The sequence below is a fragment of the Vombatus ursinus genome, unplaced genomic scaffold (assembly GCF_900497805.2).
Source record: "Vombatus ursinus unplaced genomic scaffold, bare-nosed wombat genome assembly UNPS02009918.1, whole genome shotgun sequence".
In the NCBI taxonomy this organism is placed as follows: Eukaryota; Metazoa; Chordata; class Mammalia; order Diprotodontia; family Vombatidae; genus Vombatus; species Vombatus ursinus.
The window spans coordinates 422,468-440,995 of NW_020949696.1; the positions used below are offsets into that span (position 1 = coordinate 422,468).

Genomic DNA, 18,528 nt, shown 5'->3' on the forward strand with positions numbered 1-18,528 from the left:
CACCATACAGTTGTGTCTGTCTGTCATGTCCGTCTGTGTGATGTCAGAAGCTTGCCCTCCCCCTCCCACTAGTCACTAAGGCTTGAGAAGGGAAGGGGAGGAAAAAGGTCTTGTCTCACCCTCCTATCTGTCCCTCCCTCTCTACCCCACACAGGCTGTGCTTTTGTGAAGTTCTCGTCCCACACGGAAGCCCAGGCTGCCATCCATGCCCTCCATGGCAGCCAGACAATGCCAGTGAGTATGAGATGCCAGAGGTTTCCTCCCTTCCTGGGGGGATGGAAGGAGGGGAAGGGGGACACCAGGGCTACAGGTTGCCCCGTCCCTCCCGGTGTACCCAGGCTGGGCACATCCCAGAACCAGAAGATACGGCCTTTAATCCTGGATTTGCTGCTGACCCAGCATATCTTCATCAAGCTCCTTCTCTCCAAACCTCCATTTTAGAGGTCACTGGCCCAACGGTCTCTGAGGCTCCTTCCAGATTTAGTGGTCTATGCAGGAGACGAGTCAGTGGACACCCACTACACAACGGGAGACAACAGGGTTAAGTCCCAGCCCCTGCCCTCAGAGAGCACACAGTTCAGCAGAGGAATAAGAGGGGGTAACTAGGATACACGATAGTATGGGACAAAGGAGAGAGATAGACTTGGGACCCAGAGGACGAAGAGGTTACTACCAGTCTAGGGTATCAGGGCGTGCTGCCCAGAGGAGGTGATATTTGAATTGGACCTTGAAAGATGGGGGGGGGGGGATCTTGCCAGGTGAAGAGTAGGGAAGAGCAGAGCAGGCAATGTGAGCAAAGATCTACAGGTGGGAAAGAGTATGGTGTCTTCAAGAACTATCAAATAGGCCACACTTGCTAGAGTTGATGGTGCCCGGCAGGGAGATGAAGCAAGGCTTGAGAGGGAGTCTGGAGGAAGATCAGAGAGGGCCTTGAATGTCAGACTAAAGAGTCTGGACTTGCTGCCCATGGGCTGCGGCGGATCCAGGAATGGTATATGAACAGGGTAGAGACAAGACCAGAGCTGGGTTGTAGAAAGACGACTCTGGTTGTTTGTGCAAAAAAAGATCATAAAAGGAAAGGAAAAACTGGTGGCAGGCAGGTTAGTTATGAGCCTCATTCAAAAGTCCTGGTGAGAGCCTGAAGGAAGGGAAATTGTTCATTCTGAAGAGCAGAAGTCTTCACAAGCACCAAGAACTGAAGGGCCTTTACGGAGTAGACTTGTTCTCTTTCGCCCCAGCATAGAGCAGAACTAGGGGCAGTAGGAAACAAGAGTCATAGGAAGGCTCATTTCAGGTCCAAATAAAGAGTAACTTCTTGGCCAACCAAGCTGTCCCACAATGGAATGGGAATGGGTATCGGGCAAGGTCTGTCACTGGAGCTGAGCAGGCAGGGGCTGGATGCCAGCCAGAGTCTGACCACACCTGGAGCCACATTCTAAGCCAGCTGCTGATAAAGATGGCGAGCGGCTGTGGGGAAGGACCTGGGATCCATGCTGTAGGAGAAACTTGGCCTGGAGAAAGAAAGACTCAATGGGTAATAACCCAGCTGTCTTCAAGTATTGCAAAGGCCATCATGCGGAAGAAAAGGTAGACATGCTTGTTGGCCCCAAAGGAAAGAACTAGGAGTAATGAGTGGAAGTGGTAAAGATGCAAATTTAGGTTTTGATGTAGGGAAAACCTTCTAAACAATTGGTTCAGTAGACTGGACTGCCTCGCAGGTGGAGGCTTTCTCCTGCTCCTTTAAATAAAAGCTACGTGGCTCTCTGATGGGCATGCTACATTGGAGGATTATTTTTCAGGTATGGATTGGAGTAGATGGCCACTGAGGAGGGTATAGTCAACTCTGAGATTCTATGGAACCCAGTTAAGGATGTAGTGTGCTCATAAATGTTTAACAACCAGGTCTCCAAAAAAAAAAAAAGAAACAAACAAACAAACAATATATGCACAACACTTTTTTTTAAAGCTTGCTCCATATTATTAACATTTCCCCAAACAATCAGCAAAACAATAAATCAAGTCCTGATTTGTAGCTTTGCTGATTTTTGAGGTATAAATGCTCCCACTGGAAATTTAACAATCTGCTTTCTCAGGCCGGTTGGAGCTGGTTTCAAGCACACCCATAGAAGGTATTCTGAGTAGAGGGCATTCCTACACAGAGAGGGAGTGAGGACTCCGTAGACTCTGAGAGGTTACTTAAGACAGGGAAACAAGAAGGAGGACCTGGTTGTGGGGGGGGAGTAATGAGTATAAAGAGAAGGCAGACACCCATTCAGAAGCTGTAAGTGGGCATTAGCAGTGTTTGTATTGGATAGTGTTCAATGATCATGGGATGATGGTCACTGTCTTGTCATGGACACCTCTGGGATCTGCTGCTTCAGGCCCCAGGGTCGGGATGCCTAGGGATGTGGCTAAGTGTATTGGGATGTGTGTGTGTGTGTGTGTGTGTGTGTGTGTGTGTGTGTGTGTGTGTGTGTAAGTAGGGAGTATGACTGTCATAAGAGATGAGGCAGCCTAGCATAGTGGGCTAGGAGCCAGAAGACCTGGGTTCTGTTCCCAATTCTTCTTTACCTCACTGTGTGATCTTAGACAAATCCTTTCCCTTAAATCTGAGCCTCAGTTTCCCCCTCTATAAAACAGGGTTAGGGTAGATGGTCTCTAAGGCCCCTTCCAGCTCTGACATTCTGTGAAAGATGTATGGATGTGTGTATAAGGGAATCTGGGGTCGTGTCCCCCTCTCCCTCCTCCTCTCTACTGATCTCCTGCTGGGGAAGATGTGTGGTCACTCTGCCTGCATGACTTTGTAGTCCATCTGCCTTGTGGTCATGTCAACATCTGCCTATGTGAATGTTCAGTCACCTGCCATTTCTCTAGTTGCATTTCAGTTGGTCTGTGTGGGAGTTGCTCTGTTGGCTTGGGACCACCCCTGAGCCTTGGGCATTGGTAGATCAGGTTGCTGGCTTGGTCCCAGGTGGACGCAGGATGCTCTGTGTGTGTGTGTGTGTGTATTTATGTATGCATGTATGTGTGTCATTATCATGGGCTGGCCGCGTGGGGAGTGGGGGAGAGAGAGGGGCAGACCTCTCCTGGGCCCTGGCTTCTTGCTGCCCCTCTCTTTCCCTGGCCCTTGCCCCTTGCCCAGGGCGCCTCCTCCAGCCTGGTGGTGAAGTTCGCGGACACAGACAAGGAGAGGACCCTTCGGAGAATGCAGCAGATGGTAGGCCAGCTGGGCATCTTCACGCCATCCCTTACACTGCCCTTCAGCCCCTACAGTGCCTACGCGCAGGCCGTGAGTACCCCTATCCCCATCTCTCGGCAGTGATATCTCTGTCTTCCTGCATCTTTGTCTCTCTTTCTCCCCCTTCCCTTCCTCTTCCTCAGCTTGACCCTGGCCCTTCTGGCCTCAGCTTTGTCTGTCGATCTATCTCTTGTCTCTTTCCATCTCCCATTCTCTCCATCTCTTCCAGCATCTCTCTATTTCTCTGGGCCCATCTTGTTTTCACTCAGCCTCTATTTCTCTCCTCCCGCCTCTGTGTTTCTGTCTACCCAATCTTCTCTCTGACTCAGCTCCTCTCTACTTATGTCTCTCTTTCCCTCTGTCTCTGTTTCTCTACCCAGTTCTCTCTGTGGCATGTCTATCTGCCTATCTCTGACTAGGTCCCTCTGTTTCTGTCTTTTTCTCTTTTCTGTAGTCTGTTTCTGTCCCTCTATCTCTTTGTTCTTTGAAGGATGGGAGGAAAAGGAAAAGAGGAAAGTAGAAATAGTGGGGGGCTGCTCCTGGGGACAGGGGAGTTAGGATCCCTCTCCACTACACTGAGCCTGGGACATATGCCCATTGTGGGGTCAGCCCTCCCCATGGGATGCTTCCCCCCTCCATCCTGACAACTCATCCTGAAGTCTGCCCCTGGAACCAGGTCAGAAGACACAGAGAAAGACCAGGGAGGCTACTGGGTTTGGGCTTAGTGCCCAGGGCTAATGAGATGGAGGTCAGACACAGCCTGACCCCTGAGCCACTCCCTACCCAACAAGAATGTGCATGGTTCAGTGCGGTTCCTCTCTAGGGGAGATGCCACTAGAGGAGGGGGCTAACAGAGAGCCTGGGACCAACTGTTGGGTAGATGGAGGATGCGTGTGGCTACTGGGTTGTGTATCTCTGTATCCTGCAGCCCTGCCAGACCTACTCTCAGTGGAGTCTGATGCCCTCGTGTGGTCAGACAGAGTAGCAGCTGGATTGGGGACCAGGGTTGGACCCACCCAAGCCCTTCAAAGCCACAGTCCCCAACCCCTTGAGAACCCTCGGTCCTGTACGCCCTGGTCCCAGGGGAAGGGGAGGGGGGAGGAAGAAGAGAAGGAGAAGCAGGTGGAAGAGATGGAGGAGGAAGAGGGGGAGGAGATCTTTTGGCCACTGTCACATCAGCTTGTCCTGTCTGGCCCCAGCTTATGCAGCAGCAAACCACAGTACTGTCCACCTCCCACGGCAGCTACCTGAGCCCAGGTGTGGCCTTCTCCCCCTGCCACATCCAGCAGATTGGCGCTGTAAGCCTCAATGGGATTCCTGCTACACCCATCGCCCCAGCATCTGGTGAGTGGCTGGCACAGGCTCCAGGTAGCCAGGCTCGAGGAAGTTTGCAGTGATTAGAAGTCCTAAGGCCAAGAAATCTCATTTCTCACTCACTAGCTGTTTGGTCTAAGGCTTTTCCCATCTCCGGACCTCAGTTTTCATCTCTATAAAATGGGAGAAGTCTAGAAGATTAGATGAAATCTCAAGGCCCCTCTGATTCTGAAAGATATGACCTAGAATAATAACCCTCTTTCAGGACCCTGAGTGAGCACAATATTACTAAAACTAATGCCCAGCCTAGGGATTTCCAAGTGGGAAGGCCCACAGGACTGAGGGATGAGTAGGTGGGTCTTGCATGTTTCTGATGACTGAAAACCTTGGCTCTGTTCCTCTCCTAGGGCTACATTCTCCACCACTCCTAGGAACAGCAGCTGTGCCAGGTCTTGTCACCCCCATCACCAACGGCTTTGCAGGTGTGGTGCCTTTCCCTGGTGGGCATCCGGCCTTAGAAACTGTATACGCCAATGGTCTTGTGCCCTACCCAGGTAACAGGGGTGGGGTGAAGGGTCTCTGCTGAGGAGAGTTTCAAATGTCCCAGCTGCCTTGGACTGGGAGACCTCAAAAGGAAGCCCGGGGATAGGGACAGCAAAGGAGAACAGTGAGGGATGGGGATAGATGGACAAGAAAGGGGGATGGGGAAGATGGGGGGATGGGAGATAAGAAGCTCTCAAGGTGGCATCAGGCAAATCCCTTTCGTTCTCTGGCCTTTACAATGAGTTTAGATTCATTGATCTCTAAGGTCCCTTTTTAGCTTTTGCTTCTACGGTGCTATGACCTCTGCTATGCCCTGGGTCAAGCTTCCCTCCAGAATCACACAACCCGGCTCTTCATTTCCCATCCAGCCCCCCAGCCCCCAGAGTGGCAAGTGGTGGTAGGGGTAGGGATGGGAGGAGGGACGGGGGCACAGAATGGTGAGAGCGCCTCCCCGTCTTCAAGGTCATCCTCAGCCCTTGGTCTCTTCTCCAGCTCAGAGTCCCGCAATGGCTGAGACCCTCCATCCAGCTTTCTCAGGAGTCCAGCAGTACACAGGTAGGCATACCTCCCTGTTGCCCTGCAGCCTCTTGCCTGGTTTCATTCCACGCCTCACCCTCTGTCTCCCCCTCCCCAGCGATGTATCCAACTGCGGCCATCACGCCCATTGCCCACAGCGTTCCACAGCCTCCGCCCATCATCCAGCAGCAGCAGCAGCGAGAAGGTGAGACTATCCTGGTCCCTCCCTGTTCTGCCCAGTGCCATGAAGGCACTGGTTTACATTTTCAACCCATCCTGGGGACCCAAGACAAGATCCTTCCCTCTAATGAGACTCGGTTTCCTCCCCTATAAAATGAAGTTAATAATCCCCGAGGATAAAATGAGATCAACGATTCAATTCACTTGCCCTGAGCTGGGCTACCAGACAGACAGAGAGACGGATCCCCTGCCCCTGGAGAGCCCACAGTCTGGAACGGGGCTGAGAAGGATACAAAAAACAAAAGTAATGGTCAGGACATGATAAGGCCTATGAGGTACAAAGGAAGGAGAGTTCACTTCAAGCCAAAGGCAGGGGAAATGAGGTAGGAGCTGGTCACAACAGATGTCAACAGGGGAAGGGACAAGTGTCCTCTGCCACCTCCCCCCTAAGACCCTGAATAATCTCACCCACAGGAAGGGTAAGCACAATGGCCAGAACCATCTGGCCTGCTGAGCAACTTCTAGCCCTTTCCCACCTATGATGGGTCAGTTTTTCCTAGGGCTCCTTGGGAAATGGGCACCTTTTTGTATATATGTTCCTGAGTCCACATCCTGATTTCCTTTAGGCCATGCCTAATTTCATTGTAGCCTTCATTTTATGTAGCTGGGGCCATTTTACGTGGCTGTGGCTAACAGAGGTTCCAGGTTGAGAGTTCTTTGGATACATGAGCCTTCTAATCTAAGGATGCCCCAGATGTTAGCTATCACATCACCTCAAAAGAGGCTCATGAGTGGGGTTGGGGTATTATCTCCATTTTACAGGTGATGGAACTGAAACTCAGAGAGGCTGGGCAACTTGTCTAGGCTTATCCAACTTGTAACCCAGGAACCAGACTTGGGCATCCTGACTCCTTTATATCAATGGAATGCCTCTCAAACTAATAGCAAACACATAGCAATGCCTCTGAGTCACATATCTGTCTAGTGGAGGATAGCAGCGACCTGAATGGTCCCAAACTGCATCACAGAATCCTGAGATTTAGAACCACCAAGCATCTTAGTGATCATTTAGTCTAACCCTTTCATTTTATTAATAAGGAAACCGAGGCTCAGGTAGGAGAAGTACTTACCCAAGGTCATACAGGTAGTATGGCGATTTGAAGCCAGGTCTTCTGACTTTAGGGTTCTTTCCATGACACCAAAATTGATATTATCTCAAGGGATGCGGTTCAGGGCACCTGCTTGGAGCCCGCACAGAAAGCCACCCCTTTCCCTGTACCCAATTCCCAAGCTCCCTTGTGCTCAGCCACTGACAATCCACATAGGTTTGGGATGGCAGAAGAGTATAGGGAAGACCTCAGCCTGGGTTTTGCCATTGGCTTCTACCCTGGGTGTGCCTCAGCCTCTTCTCTAAAATGGAGATGATAACCCCTGCGTCATCTCCCTCCTTGGGTTGTGGTGAGGAAGGGGAATGGATGAGAAACCCTAAAGCATTCCCAGATTAAAGGTGGGAGGCATTGGGACTTATTATTCACATACAAGGCGCTTTGCACATTAGTGAGTGATTGGGTTACCTTGAGGCATTTTTGCCTTAGTCTTTAGCCAGACCTAAAGTCCAGACCATAAAGCTGCCCCAGTGCCTTCCACTAGCAGGAAGTGAGTAGTTCAGGATTTTCTAAGGGTTTGGCTTCCCCAGGCAGCAGCTCTTCTCCTTTTGAAGATTACGTGGTCTTGTGCTTTGAGTGGATACACTTCCCTCTGCATGACCCGGTGCTCAGGATCCTCATGGGGTCCCATCTCCTCTCCTTGGGGGCTTTATGTCTTTCTCTCCCCCTACCTGCAGGTCCCGAAGGCTGTAACCTGTTTATCTACCACCTCCCCCAGGAGTTTGGAGACAGCGAGCTGATGCAAATGTTCCTGCCCTTCGGCAACATCATTTCCTCCAAGGTGTTCATGGACAGAGCCACTAACCAGAGCAAGTGCTTCGGTGAGTGACCGTTCCATCCCATCAACAGCCCAACACACAGACTATGGATCCCTGGGCCAGGGCAAGGCATTAGCAACTGACCACGGTGCCAATTCTGCCATGGCTCCAACCTCCATTCCTTCAGCCATCAGCCAACAAGCATGGTGCCTCTTGTGGGCAAAGCCCTGGGTTCATCACTGAGGGAGGCTGAGGCCCAGTTCTTAAAGAGTTCATTGACTGAATGTTGAAAGTGATGGGGCACTTGATGTAAATAGAAGTAAAACAAGGTGTTATGAGATCATGTGCAGCTGGGAAACCAGGGAAAGTGATGGAGAATATGGTGCCCGTTAGGCCTTGAGGAATAGGGAGGAATTGGACAAGAAAAGGGGGAGGTGAGGACAAGGATGGAGAGGCATTCCAGGTGATAAGGCACCCATGGCTCCCATTGTGCCCTCCAGGACCCCACACAACACAGCAGCTCATTCTGTCCCATGATGGCCTTTCAGATAATGGAAGATGGCGTCATCCTCCCTCTCCCCACCATGTCCCCCAGTCTGCTTGAAGTTAAATATTCCCAGTTCCTAAACTGATCCTTACATTGCATGATTTCTAACTCTTTCTCTATCCTTGGGATGAGCTCTAGCTCTTTCAAGGAATGATGCCCTCATTGTTGCTGTCTTTCCAAAACTGTGGTCACAGTCCTCATTGTGGAGCACATCCCTCCTTCTCCCAGGGTGTGTACGAGAGGAAAGCATTGCACTAGCTGCCCTCTGAGGCCCCTCCCAGCTCTGACCTTCTAGGATCCTACAGTTCTCTCCTAAGCCTTCCTTCCCCAGGGTCAACATTTCCAATTACAGTCCATTGTGAAACTTAAATCCACCTTCCCACATGAATTTCCCAGAGAAGTCTTTTCCACTTGAAGAAAGGGCATGCACACCCTTGGGGATGGCAATGGTGGACATGATCATTACCTGGGTGTAGGCCTGTAGTGATGGGCAACCAGGATAGGAACAGAAAAGGAATCCACTCTTGGGATTCCCGGATGGGCTTGGGTCTTGCCGTGTTTTATTCCACTGTCCTGTCTCTCAGTAGCTGACATCCTAAACTGCTGGGACACCAGACCTTTTTCTGCTCTACTCTCCTGTACCAGGATGTGTTTTTCTTATATTCCTTTGAGCTCCCAAAGGAAGCTCAAAGCCCTTAGAAAATCCTGATTTTTTTTAAAAAGCTTTTTATTAGCATTTAAGAGAAAAGGTCAAAAGAATCACATGAGATGAGAGTAGGAAAGTGATAAACTAAAATGGGAGGCAGTGGGGGTAGAATGGATGCTCTCTGAGGGCTTGTCAGCTTTTGATCCTGTGAATTCATTCCAGCCCCAAATCTATGATCCTAAGTTATTATGAGTCATAGAGCCTGGGAATATTCACCCACGATTTCAACTAAGGTGGAGAGAGATGAGCCAGAAGAGTCAAAGGGAAGTTAAATGAACTAGCCCACAGAGGGGACCTGAACATAGCTACCTACTGTTGAGCAAGGCAGAGGGGCATCCTTATCAAGTAGATAAGAGTGATGACTTCACATTTTCAATTCGGGCATATACAAATAAGTAAGTATGAAATAATTCAAGGAGGGAAAGAACACAGACAATTGTGGGGTCAAGGGGGCAGATCAAGGAAGGCTTCTTGTAGGAGGCAGTGCCTGAGCGAAGCCTTGAAGGAAGCTAGAGCTTCCAAGAAGAACAAACGAAGAGGGACCCCACTCTAGGCAAGGAGAGACAGAGGCACAGAGACCAGAACTAGACTTTGAGAAGCAGCTGATAGGCCAGTGTGGCTGGAGTATGGAAGGGTATGTGCAGGTGAGTAAGATGAAATCAGTCTGGAGAGATGAGTGGGAACCAAACAGAGGAGGCTTTATTCAAGGCCGGGCAGAGGGCTCTGCGTCTTTTCTTAGGTGACAGAGAATCCCTGAATGTGTTTAGGCAGAGGAGGAATGTGATCAGGCCTGTGGCATCTTCACCATTTTGAAGAATCATGCCCATATTGTCCTGCAAATCCTCCACAAACATGCTGGGAGGCCTTCCCAGAGCTCTCCCGACACTATGAGCCATCTGCTAACTTCATAACTCTGTAACCAGCCCACCTTTCCCGGTAATGCACGGCTGGTGGAATCTTTCATTGCTTCCTCTGGATGATGTGGTCACCTACTCACACCTGCAAGTCCACGTCTGTTTGGGTGACGCATGAGCTCTGATTCTTCAAAAATGTAGTAGCCCATGATTCTCGGCTCGGTCAAAAATGCTTGTTGGATTGATCTGTATGCATAGATACATACATATATGTGTGTTTATCACATACATACACACATATATGATCAATCTTCTGATAATGGGGTGTGTGTGGGTATATATGAAATTGTGCAGACTAATGAACCCAAACTTCTCCTTGAAATAAGTGACACACTCAAATGATACATACACATATTTGTGTATATGTATATGTATATAAACACCCATCTTTTTAATAGCAATCTTTCTCCAGTAATGGAATATACACATATGTGTGGATATGTATATATGTATGTATATATATAGTCACATACATATATACATACCCATACTTTATATGGTATATACATACCATATACAGTCTTCTGGTGATGGCATGTGTGTGTACACACATGCATACTCTCTCTGTGTATATATATATGTACATATACATATGTATATACACGTATATATACATATATAGATACACATATGTATGTGTAGATATATACATGTATACATACATATACACATGTCTATATACATATACATAGATAGGTATATATACATATATGTACTTGGCTAGGAGATCAAGTGTTCTAGATTTTAGGGATCATCTTGTTATGGCAGCTGATTTACATCTATTAAGTATCCTTGGGAAATTGTGATAGTTATCATCAATATCCATCCTTCTATATATTTCCATTTTTCTCTATATTTGGGAACCACTGAGTAACAAAGGTAATTGATCAAATCAAGAGAGTGTAGAGAGAAAAGGGAGACCAGGGTGGAGCCTTATTTCTCATACTTGCTTAGTGGATGGGGAATGAATGATGATTCCATCTAACTTGGATGCAGGGTTGGTTTTTTTTTTTTGTTATTTTTTTGGTTAGGCAGTGGGGTTAAGTGACTTCAGGGTCACACAGCTAGAAAGTGTTATGTGTCTGAGGCTGGATTTGAACTTAGGTCCTCCTGACTCTATACACTGTACCACCTCGCTGCCCCAGATGCAGATTTTGACACTGTTGACAATCCCATCCTTCTGGACACGCTCTTCTCTTGCTGTCTCTTGGTTCTTCTCCTTCTCCGTCTCCTTTACTGGATTATTATCCTGCCTACCAAGTGTGGGTGTCTCAAAAGCTTTAGACCTTGGCTTACTTCTCTCCTTCCCTCCTCTTTCCTTTGGTGGTCTCATCAACTTCCATTAAATCGGTTATCACTTCTATGCAGATGAGATACGATATGATAGCATGGTTTTGGGAAATGAGAGCATCTTTTTTTCCAGCAGTATATTCATAGGAAGTAATAAGACTAAGACAGGAAAGGGGGGCATAGTCCAGGGTTGGGATTTGGTGAGCCAGGGGGCAGTGTTTGGACAAGGGGGGGCAAGGGATTGTGGGTAGGGGGGACAGGTGAGCTGGCCAACTGGAGGGTCAGGAATGAGAAGGGAGGTAACTTAAGGCAGAGCACAGGCTGGGAGAGCAAGGAAGAAAGGATGATGGACTAGGGGCTAAGGTGAGGACCACAGATGGGTTTAGGAATGAGAAAGAGGGGACAGCAGATGAAAGAGGTCTTCTGTTTCTTGGCCTTCTCCTGGCCATATGAGAATTGAGATTTCAGAGGTCAGCTAGCCTACCCTCTCACTCAATGCATAAGCCTAATATCTGACCCCTTCTTGGACACCCCCAATGACAGGAAACTCCCTTCAAGGCAGACTTTTTGAGGGTTAATAGGCCCTGCTAATGGCCCAGCATAGGCATGAACAGCCCTAAAATCATTTCTACTCATTCGGTTTTATCAATTTTTCTAGATGCTAAGTGGCAAAGATAGAAAACCTGTGCATCACAATGAACTACAGAGTTAACTGAATGGATAATCAAATTGCCTGCCTTCTCAAGGAGCAGGGGGCGGCAGGAGAGAGGAAGAGAATTTGGAAATCAAAACTTTAAAAAATAATTATTAAAAAATTTTACATGCAACTGGGAAATATTAAATGAAATAATCTCTTTTTTAAAAAGTTAATTGGGCATAAAAGAGGAGTGGGGCAGGAAATCAGTGATCATTGGAGGGTAGGAGAGGAATTGATTGGTATGGGGCCAACTTCATGGCTTTTTTTCATCTTTGGGGTAAGGCCTGTTAGGGAAACAAGATAGACTGGACTTAGCAATTCTTTCAGGGATGCTTCGATATCACACACAGGGCTCAAAATCAGAGGGCTTCAAGTTAACTCTGTTAGGTCTACAGTTAAATCTAACCTTAGCTTACCAATCACTGACCTTAGGCAAGATACCCAATAGAAAAAGCTTATATTTTGATAGCATTTTGTAGTTTACAAATTGCTTTAATCCTTCAGTTGCCCTGTAAGGTGGGTATACAAAGTGTTCTCTCCATAAGGAAACCGAGGCACAGAGAGGGAAAAGGCAAACTTGGAATGGGAACATGGGGGTTCTACTTCCAAGTCAAGGTCTCTCTACACCAGTGGTATCAAAATCAAATAAAACTGGAGACCACTAAGCGATACATAAGTATGTCTGCAGGCCTTGTATTAACTTGGCTTTAGAATGTGACTGTTATCTATGTTTATTGTATTTTTATTTCTTTTGTCAAGTATTTCCCAATTTCATTTTTGTTTGGTTCAGAGCATACTCGGGAGGTTGTAGGCTGCACGCTATTACCATCGGCCTCAGGTCTGACACCTCTTCTATCCTTTCACCTTTCTAGGCCTTGTTGTCCTCATATGAGCAATGTCCACCATTTCTTTTTCTCAAGGAAGACCAAAACTTCTGGGATCCTTTTGTCTAAAGGCTAGATGATAAAGGCAGGCAAGGGTTATTGGCCTCACTAAGTGCTACTGCTAAGAGCCAGACAGCCAAAGGAAGAGCTCCCCCGTTCTGGATACCACCTCCCATTTAGCGTCCCCTCCCCCTCTGCTCTGGCCTCCAGGTTTTGTGAGCTTCGACAACCCATCCAGTGCCCAGACGGCCATCCAGGCCATGAATGGCTTCCAGATTGGCATGAAGAGATTGAAGGTCCAGTTGAAGAGGCCCAAAGATGCCAGCCACCCTTACTGACAGAACTTGCAGCACAGGTAAGAAAGCTACCTCTCTTTTTTGGCCACAAGGGGTTGATTATGGTTTCCCTGTTTCAGGCCCAGAAGGCAACGGTGAGTCCTGGGCCTGGCCACTAGAAAGGCAAGATGGTGGCAGAGTGGTGGTGGTGGGGACTCCTATAGGTTTTGATTAATTTCAGATGCCCATCTCTGGCAAGGAGGGCTAGGAGGAGGGGGAAGGGCTTCAGGCTCAGCCCAATGATTACAGCCAGTTTCCTCCAGTACTCTCAGCAAGCTTCCTTAAGATCTCAAAATAGTTGCTACCAACACTTGGAGTAGGGCCAGCCTTTTCCTAGCTTAAAGTAATACTACTCTCCCTTGGAAATAGAAGTCCTAGTTCTTCAAAAGTGAGGGTTACTAAGGGCAGAGGCTGACGTCACAGAGGGCAGGTCATCTCTTTCTGGTGGGTTGCCTTTCGGGAGACCTGGCTTGCCCTTGACTGGCTTGTTATACTTGGCATAACAGCCTAGACAGAGTTCACTCATGGTGGTACCCATTAGGAATTTCCATCCTCATGGCCCTTGGTCCAAGACACTAACAGGAGGTTTCACTGTGGGCTTCTGGCTGCCTCTGTTGTCCTGAAACCCTTTGAGAGCCATGAGCAAGGGAAGCCCGGGGTGGGAAGGAGGCAAGAACGGGAGGGTACAAGGGCATGTGATTCTGCTCCAGGTCCGGAAGTTCTTACAGGTCTCCTCGGGTAGGCACGCTCAGCTGAGGCTGACTCACCTCATAATTTACCTTCCTTCTCCATCAGGTGAGGGGCAAATCCAGAGGACGGTTTGCAGCTTCAAATAGATCCAGGAGATTCCAGTAAATTACAAACTGTTTTTGACACCAGCCCTCCCCTTCCTACCCCCCTGCAACACCCCACCCCCCCAAAAATGTGAAACATTGGAGAGGAACGCAGCTTTGGAAGGCGACGGCAAGGAGATCCTTCCCACGGGGGGCTCCAACAATGTCCTGGGGACCAAAACACGGCCCCTTGGGGACCAAGGATTCTCCACCCTGAGAGGACACAGGGAAAGAGTGAAGCATTGTGGACCAGAATGTTCATTGTTGTGTCTCTACGTCACCATGACAACTCTCAGAACTTTGAGACTCACCCTTTCATATATATACATATATATATATATATATACAGTATATATTTTTTTTTAAGTAAATCACAGGACCAAACTTTGCAGAGACTTCTGCCTGTGGGAGAAGGATTATGTCATCTCAACAGGAACTTAACGAGCCCTGAACATTATCAGAGGGAAAAACGGAAGGGTAGCAAGAATCAGGCACCCTCTCGCTCTCTCTCTCTGCTCAGTATTAGGTTCAGGCTTTTGGAGAAGCAAGGATGGAAAGTGCTCCAACACTATATACCTCCAGGATCTTGTTACCATGGCGGCAACTGGGTGAACCACTGAAGAATCTTTGGATGGCCTTCAGGCCAGCTTGGTTAGGCAAGCTTGAGTCCTTGGAGGGCCAGCAGGCCCGTGGATTTGAGACTCTGGCTCAATCCCATCCCCATAGGAATCCCCTTGCACCTGGGTTTAGGCACAAAAATTACCTTTGACTCTCCTCACCTTCCCTGCTTAGGCCCTTGTCTTCCCCACCATCTTCATATTCATAGCCTTATCCTGTTCAGGCTTTGGGTTCCATCTTTCTTCTGTGGGGTGCTGGGGGGAGGGAATTAGGGGACCACATCTCACCCAGCTCCCTGGCAGCTGCCTCCTGCCCTTGAATATACCAGCCTGGAAACCAACCCCCTGCCTTACTTAGGGGGTCAAGAATGAAGAGAACTAGGCTCACTGGTATTCAGTTGGTCCAATTTCTTATTGACCAAATACACCCTTGGGACGACGTTTTCTCCAAGGATGTTTTGCAGGAAGGGAAACTGCCTTTTGCCACCAATTTGGTCCTTCTCTGAGCTAGTGCCAGGAAGAACCGAGCAAAACAGATTTTCCCAAGGATACAGAAGGCAGCCCACATGTATCTATCCAGATATGTCTCTTTCTCCATATAGAATCCCATACGTTAAGCACAGAACCAGGTTTAAAGCTTGGTTAGTCTCATTCCCAAACTAGGGGATGATCCGGCTAAGATACATAACAATTGGACCACTTGAAAACTGCCCCTTTCATTTCTACCAAAATACCCTAAAAGACAAAAAAAGAAGAAAAAAAAGAAAAAAAAAAAACCCCAACCATCTTCTGAACAACTTGTTTCAAGATTCCAGAGTTTGATAATGTACCAAGAACATTCCTATTGGTGTGCGTGTGTCTGTGTGCGTCTGTGTGTGTGCGTGTGCGTGCCTGAGTAAGTGTGTAAGCCTTCGTAGGTAGCGCATCGGCGGGAGAAAAAGAGCAAATGAGGGCGGGAGAAGTCGCTTCTTCGAGGGGGAAGACAGGGGCTGTTGCCTGGCTTCTCTTGGACCTCACGGTGCCGCGTCATGCTCTGCCCTCCTCAGGCCGCCTCCTCCATGCTCCTCAGACCCCCCCTTCAGAAGAGTGTGGCGGTGTGGTGGTGTGGCTCCCCGGCCACTGGCCGCGTGGCCTGCGCGAGTGAGCGTGCGCGTGAGGCTGCAGGAGTGGAAGTCGCGTGTTTCTATAGTCCATGTTTACTGGTTGTAAATACCATTTTTATACCTGACATCTATTACGTACGTGATTTGTACCTTATTTCTGCTACAAGTAATTTCATGAAGTTTGAACTTATCTAATTTTAAACAAACAAACAAACAAACAAAAAAAGACTTTGGGAAATTTTCGGTTAATCTGATTTGAATTCTGTGTCAAAGATCAAGTTTCTTCTACCAGAGTGAACTATGTGACTGTCAAATGTTACAGGTAAGAACAAACATCGTCTTAATGTCCAAAACTCCTCTCTCTGGTCTAAAGAACCTAAATTTATTTAATAAAAGTTTTACTTGCTAAAGGAGCTATTCTTACTTTCCTCTCGAGTTTCTTCCGCCTCTTCCCTTCCCTACCTCGATTAAGGGCAGCGTGATGAGAGCTCAGATGGATGGCAGGATCTCCCATCTGCAATCTCCTTTGAACCTTGCCCCAGCTCCAAGGGGCAGGTCTTGCACCCATTTTATAGGTCAAAGACAGAGGTTACAGGATCAGGGTCCTAGACACGACAGAATCACAGCATCAGAGAATGTGGGAGGCGGGAGGAGCCTCCCTGCCATCTCATCTAACCCAGACGCTAAGGGAATCCCCAATCGAACACACCCAAGTCTCTGCTTGAAGACCTCCAAGGAGGTCAAGCCTACAGTTAGCAAGTTCATAGTGGAATCCAGGCCTGAAAGGCCTCCTTCCCGCTGTACCCTTCCACTGCCTTTCACAAACTAGAAATCCCTCATTTCATGGTCAAAGACTTCTAGGTCCTTGGGTACGGCCTTTTGACTGAGTCCAAGTTTTACCAAACAAATCCTTTTATGAAGGGGATTTGTTCTGTGAAGTTTGGGTTCAGTCAAAGGGCCCACTTGAGGACCTAGAGGGCCACATGTGGCCTCGAGGCCGCAGGTTCCCCAGCCTTGGACTAGACTTAACTTAAAAGTGCGTCATTCATACATTCTTTTTTGTTGTTGTTATTTAGTTTGTAACCCCTTTTGGGGTTTTCTTGGCAAAGATACTGGTAGTCTGCTCCTTCTCCAGCTCATTTTATAGGGCAAACTGGGTTAAGTGACTTGCCCACGATCACACATCTGAGGCTGGATTTCAACTCGGGTCTTCCTGACTCCAGGCCCAACTATCCATTGTACCACCTGACTGCAGTTGTTAAATAATTGGTTGTCAAGACACTAAAACTCCAGATCAAATGGACCTTAGACTACAGAACGTCAAAACTAAACAGGGCTTTAAGGCACCATCTCATTTTACAAAGGAGGACACTAAAAACCTGCAGCTGCCAAAGGTCAGGAGGAGTTAATGGCAGAACATGGATTATCTCCTAAATATAAAAGAAGGGGGTGGGAGAGGGAGGGAAGACAATGTCCAGGCTCTCCTGGGAATCAATACTGTGTCCCTATGGCAAGTTAATGGACTTGGGCAATTCCCTTAACCTGGCTGGGCTCCTGAGGAAATGGTTTCTTTCCCTGGGGGCTCCCCCTTTAAGTGGAACAAACATGCCCTGGCAGAGGACCCCAAGTTGCAAACGGAACCACCACTCATTCCCTAACCACAAAAAGACGACGGAGGCAAGAACAGAGCCAAATGCGGGGTCTCCACCCCCGGGGCTCCCGGGTCTCCCATGTCCCAGATGCACCTAAGAGTCCTGGTTGGCCCTCAGCTGGGGAGCCCTTGGACACAGTCCAAGTGGCTCTGTAAGTCCAGAAGAGCCCAGACAGAACCCAAACCAGGAGGCTACATTTATACTTACATGTAAAGCACTTCCCACCCATTCTCTTGCCCGTACATTACAATAACTCCGAGGAGGCAGGGAAGAGACTATGACCTCTATTTTACAGAAGGGGAAACTGAAGCATGGTCCTACAACTAGGAACTTTCAGAAGTAGGACCCAAACCCGGACCTTGTGATGTCAAGTCCAGTGCTTTGTGAGTCTGCCCCTCAGTCTCTGAAGAAATGGAAAACAGTCCAGCCAGCCCTTGCAGTCACCAAGTCAGCCAGCCCAGGGCCTCCATTCAACAGAATTCTCTGTCTCTCTCTCTCTCTCTGTCTGTCTCTCTTATTTGTGATTGTTACTAAATGTTAATTAACAGCCAGGACCAAAATCCAGCTGGGGCTTCCATTCAGAGTCAAGGTTAACATAGCCAAAATCTCTGGCAGAGTCAATTACATGAAAATCAGAATGTCACCCACCCTGGGGTGGGGGGACAGGAACGGAATAGAATAAGCATTTATGTGGCTCTTACAATACACCAGGCACTGTGCAAAGCACTTACAACTATCATCTCATTTGCCCCCTGGATTCCTGGGGTTCCTAATGCTCCCATCAGTTCTCTCTCTTTTTTTAAGGCAGTTGGGGTTAAGTGACTTGCTCAGGGTCACACAGCTAGTAAGTGTCAAGTGTTTGGTCTGAGGCCGGATTTGAACTCGGGTCCTCCTGACTTCAGGGCCGGTGCTCTATCCACTGCGCCACCTCGCTGCCCCTATCCATCAGCTGTCTTTGCCCTTTGCCCTAGCACCCTGACGGGGTTGATGGGGGCTATTGGGGCGAGAAAGAGGGGCTGGATAATCTGCTACCTCCATGATGCTTGGCTGGCCTGTGACCAATGGGCAGCTGACTTACTGATGAGAGAAGAACACAGGAGTTTCCAAATCCTTCAGGAATGGAGGGAGAAAAGGTCTGAATGCTCAAGCATTCCTCAAGTACGTATGTGAGTTATAAAGGACAGGGACAGGACAGGGTTCATGAAACACAGCTTGTCGCAGCTGTGAGGGATCTT

General features: G+C 48.3%; 1 protein-coding gene across 9 annotated transcripts in view; it reads left to right on the top strand.

Annotated features, from left to right (window-relative positions):
- CELF5 (CUGBP Elav-like family member 5) overlaps positions 1-13,091 on the top strand; it is a 72,849-nt gene extending 59,758 nt beyond the window's left edge. For 2 of the 9 annotated variants that reach the window (XM_027853109.1, XM_027853108.1), the window contains 8 exons: positions 155-234; positions 3,143-3,289; positions 4,438-4,582; positions 4,960-5,106; positions 5,588-5,650; positions 5,730-5,816; positions 7,635-7,778; positions 12,964-13,091. In XM_027853109.1, coding sequence (XP_027708910.1) covers positions 155-234; positions 3,143-3,289; positions 4,438-4,582; positions 4,960-5,106; positions 5,588-5,650; positions 5,730-5,816; positions 7,635-7,778; positions 12,964-13,091 — 941 coding nt within the window. Of the gene's footprint in view, positions 1-154; positions 235-3,142; positions 3,290-4,437; positions 4,583-4,959; positions 5,107-5,587; positions 5,652-5,724; positions 5,817-7,634; positions 7,779-12,963 lie in introns of those variants that run through there. The other 7 variants (XM_027853110.1, XM_027853111.1, XM_027853112.1 and 4 more) reach the window with 7 other exon arrangements.
- The last annotated feature ends 5,437 nt before the right edge of the window (positions 13,092-18,528 follow it).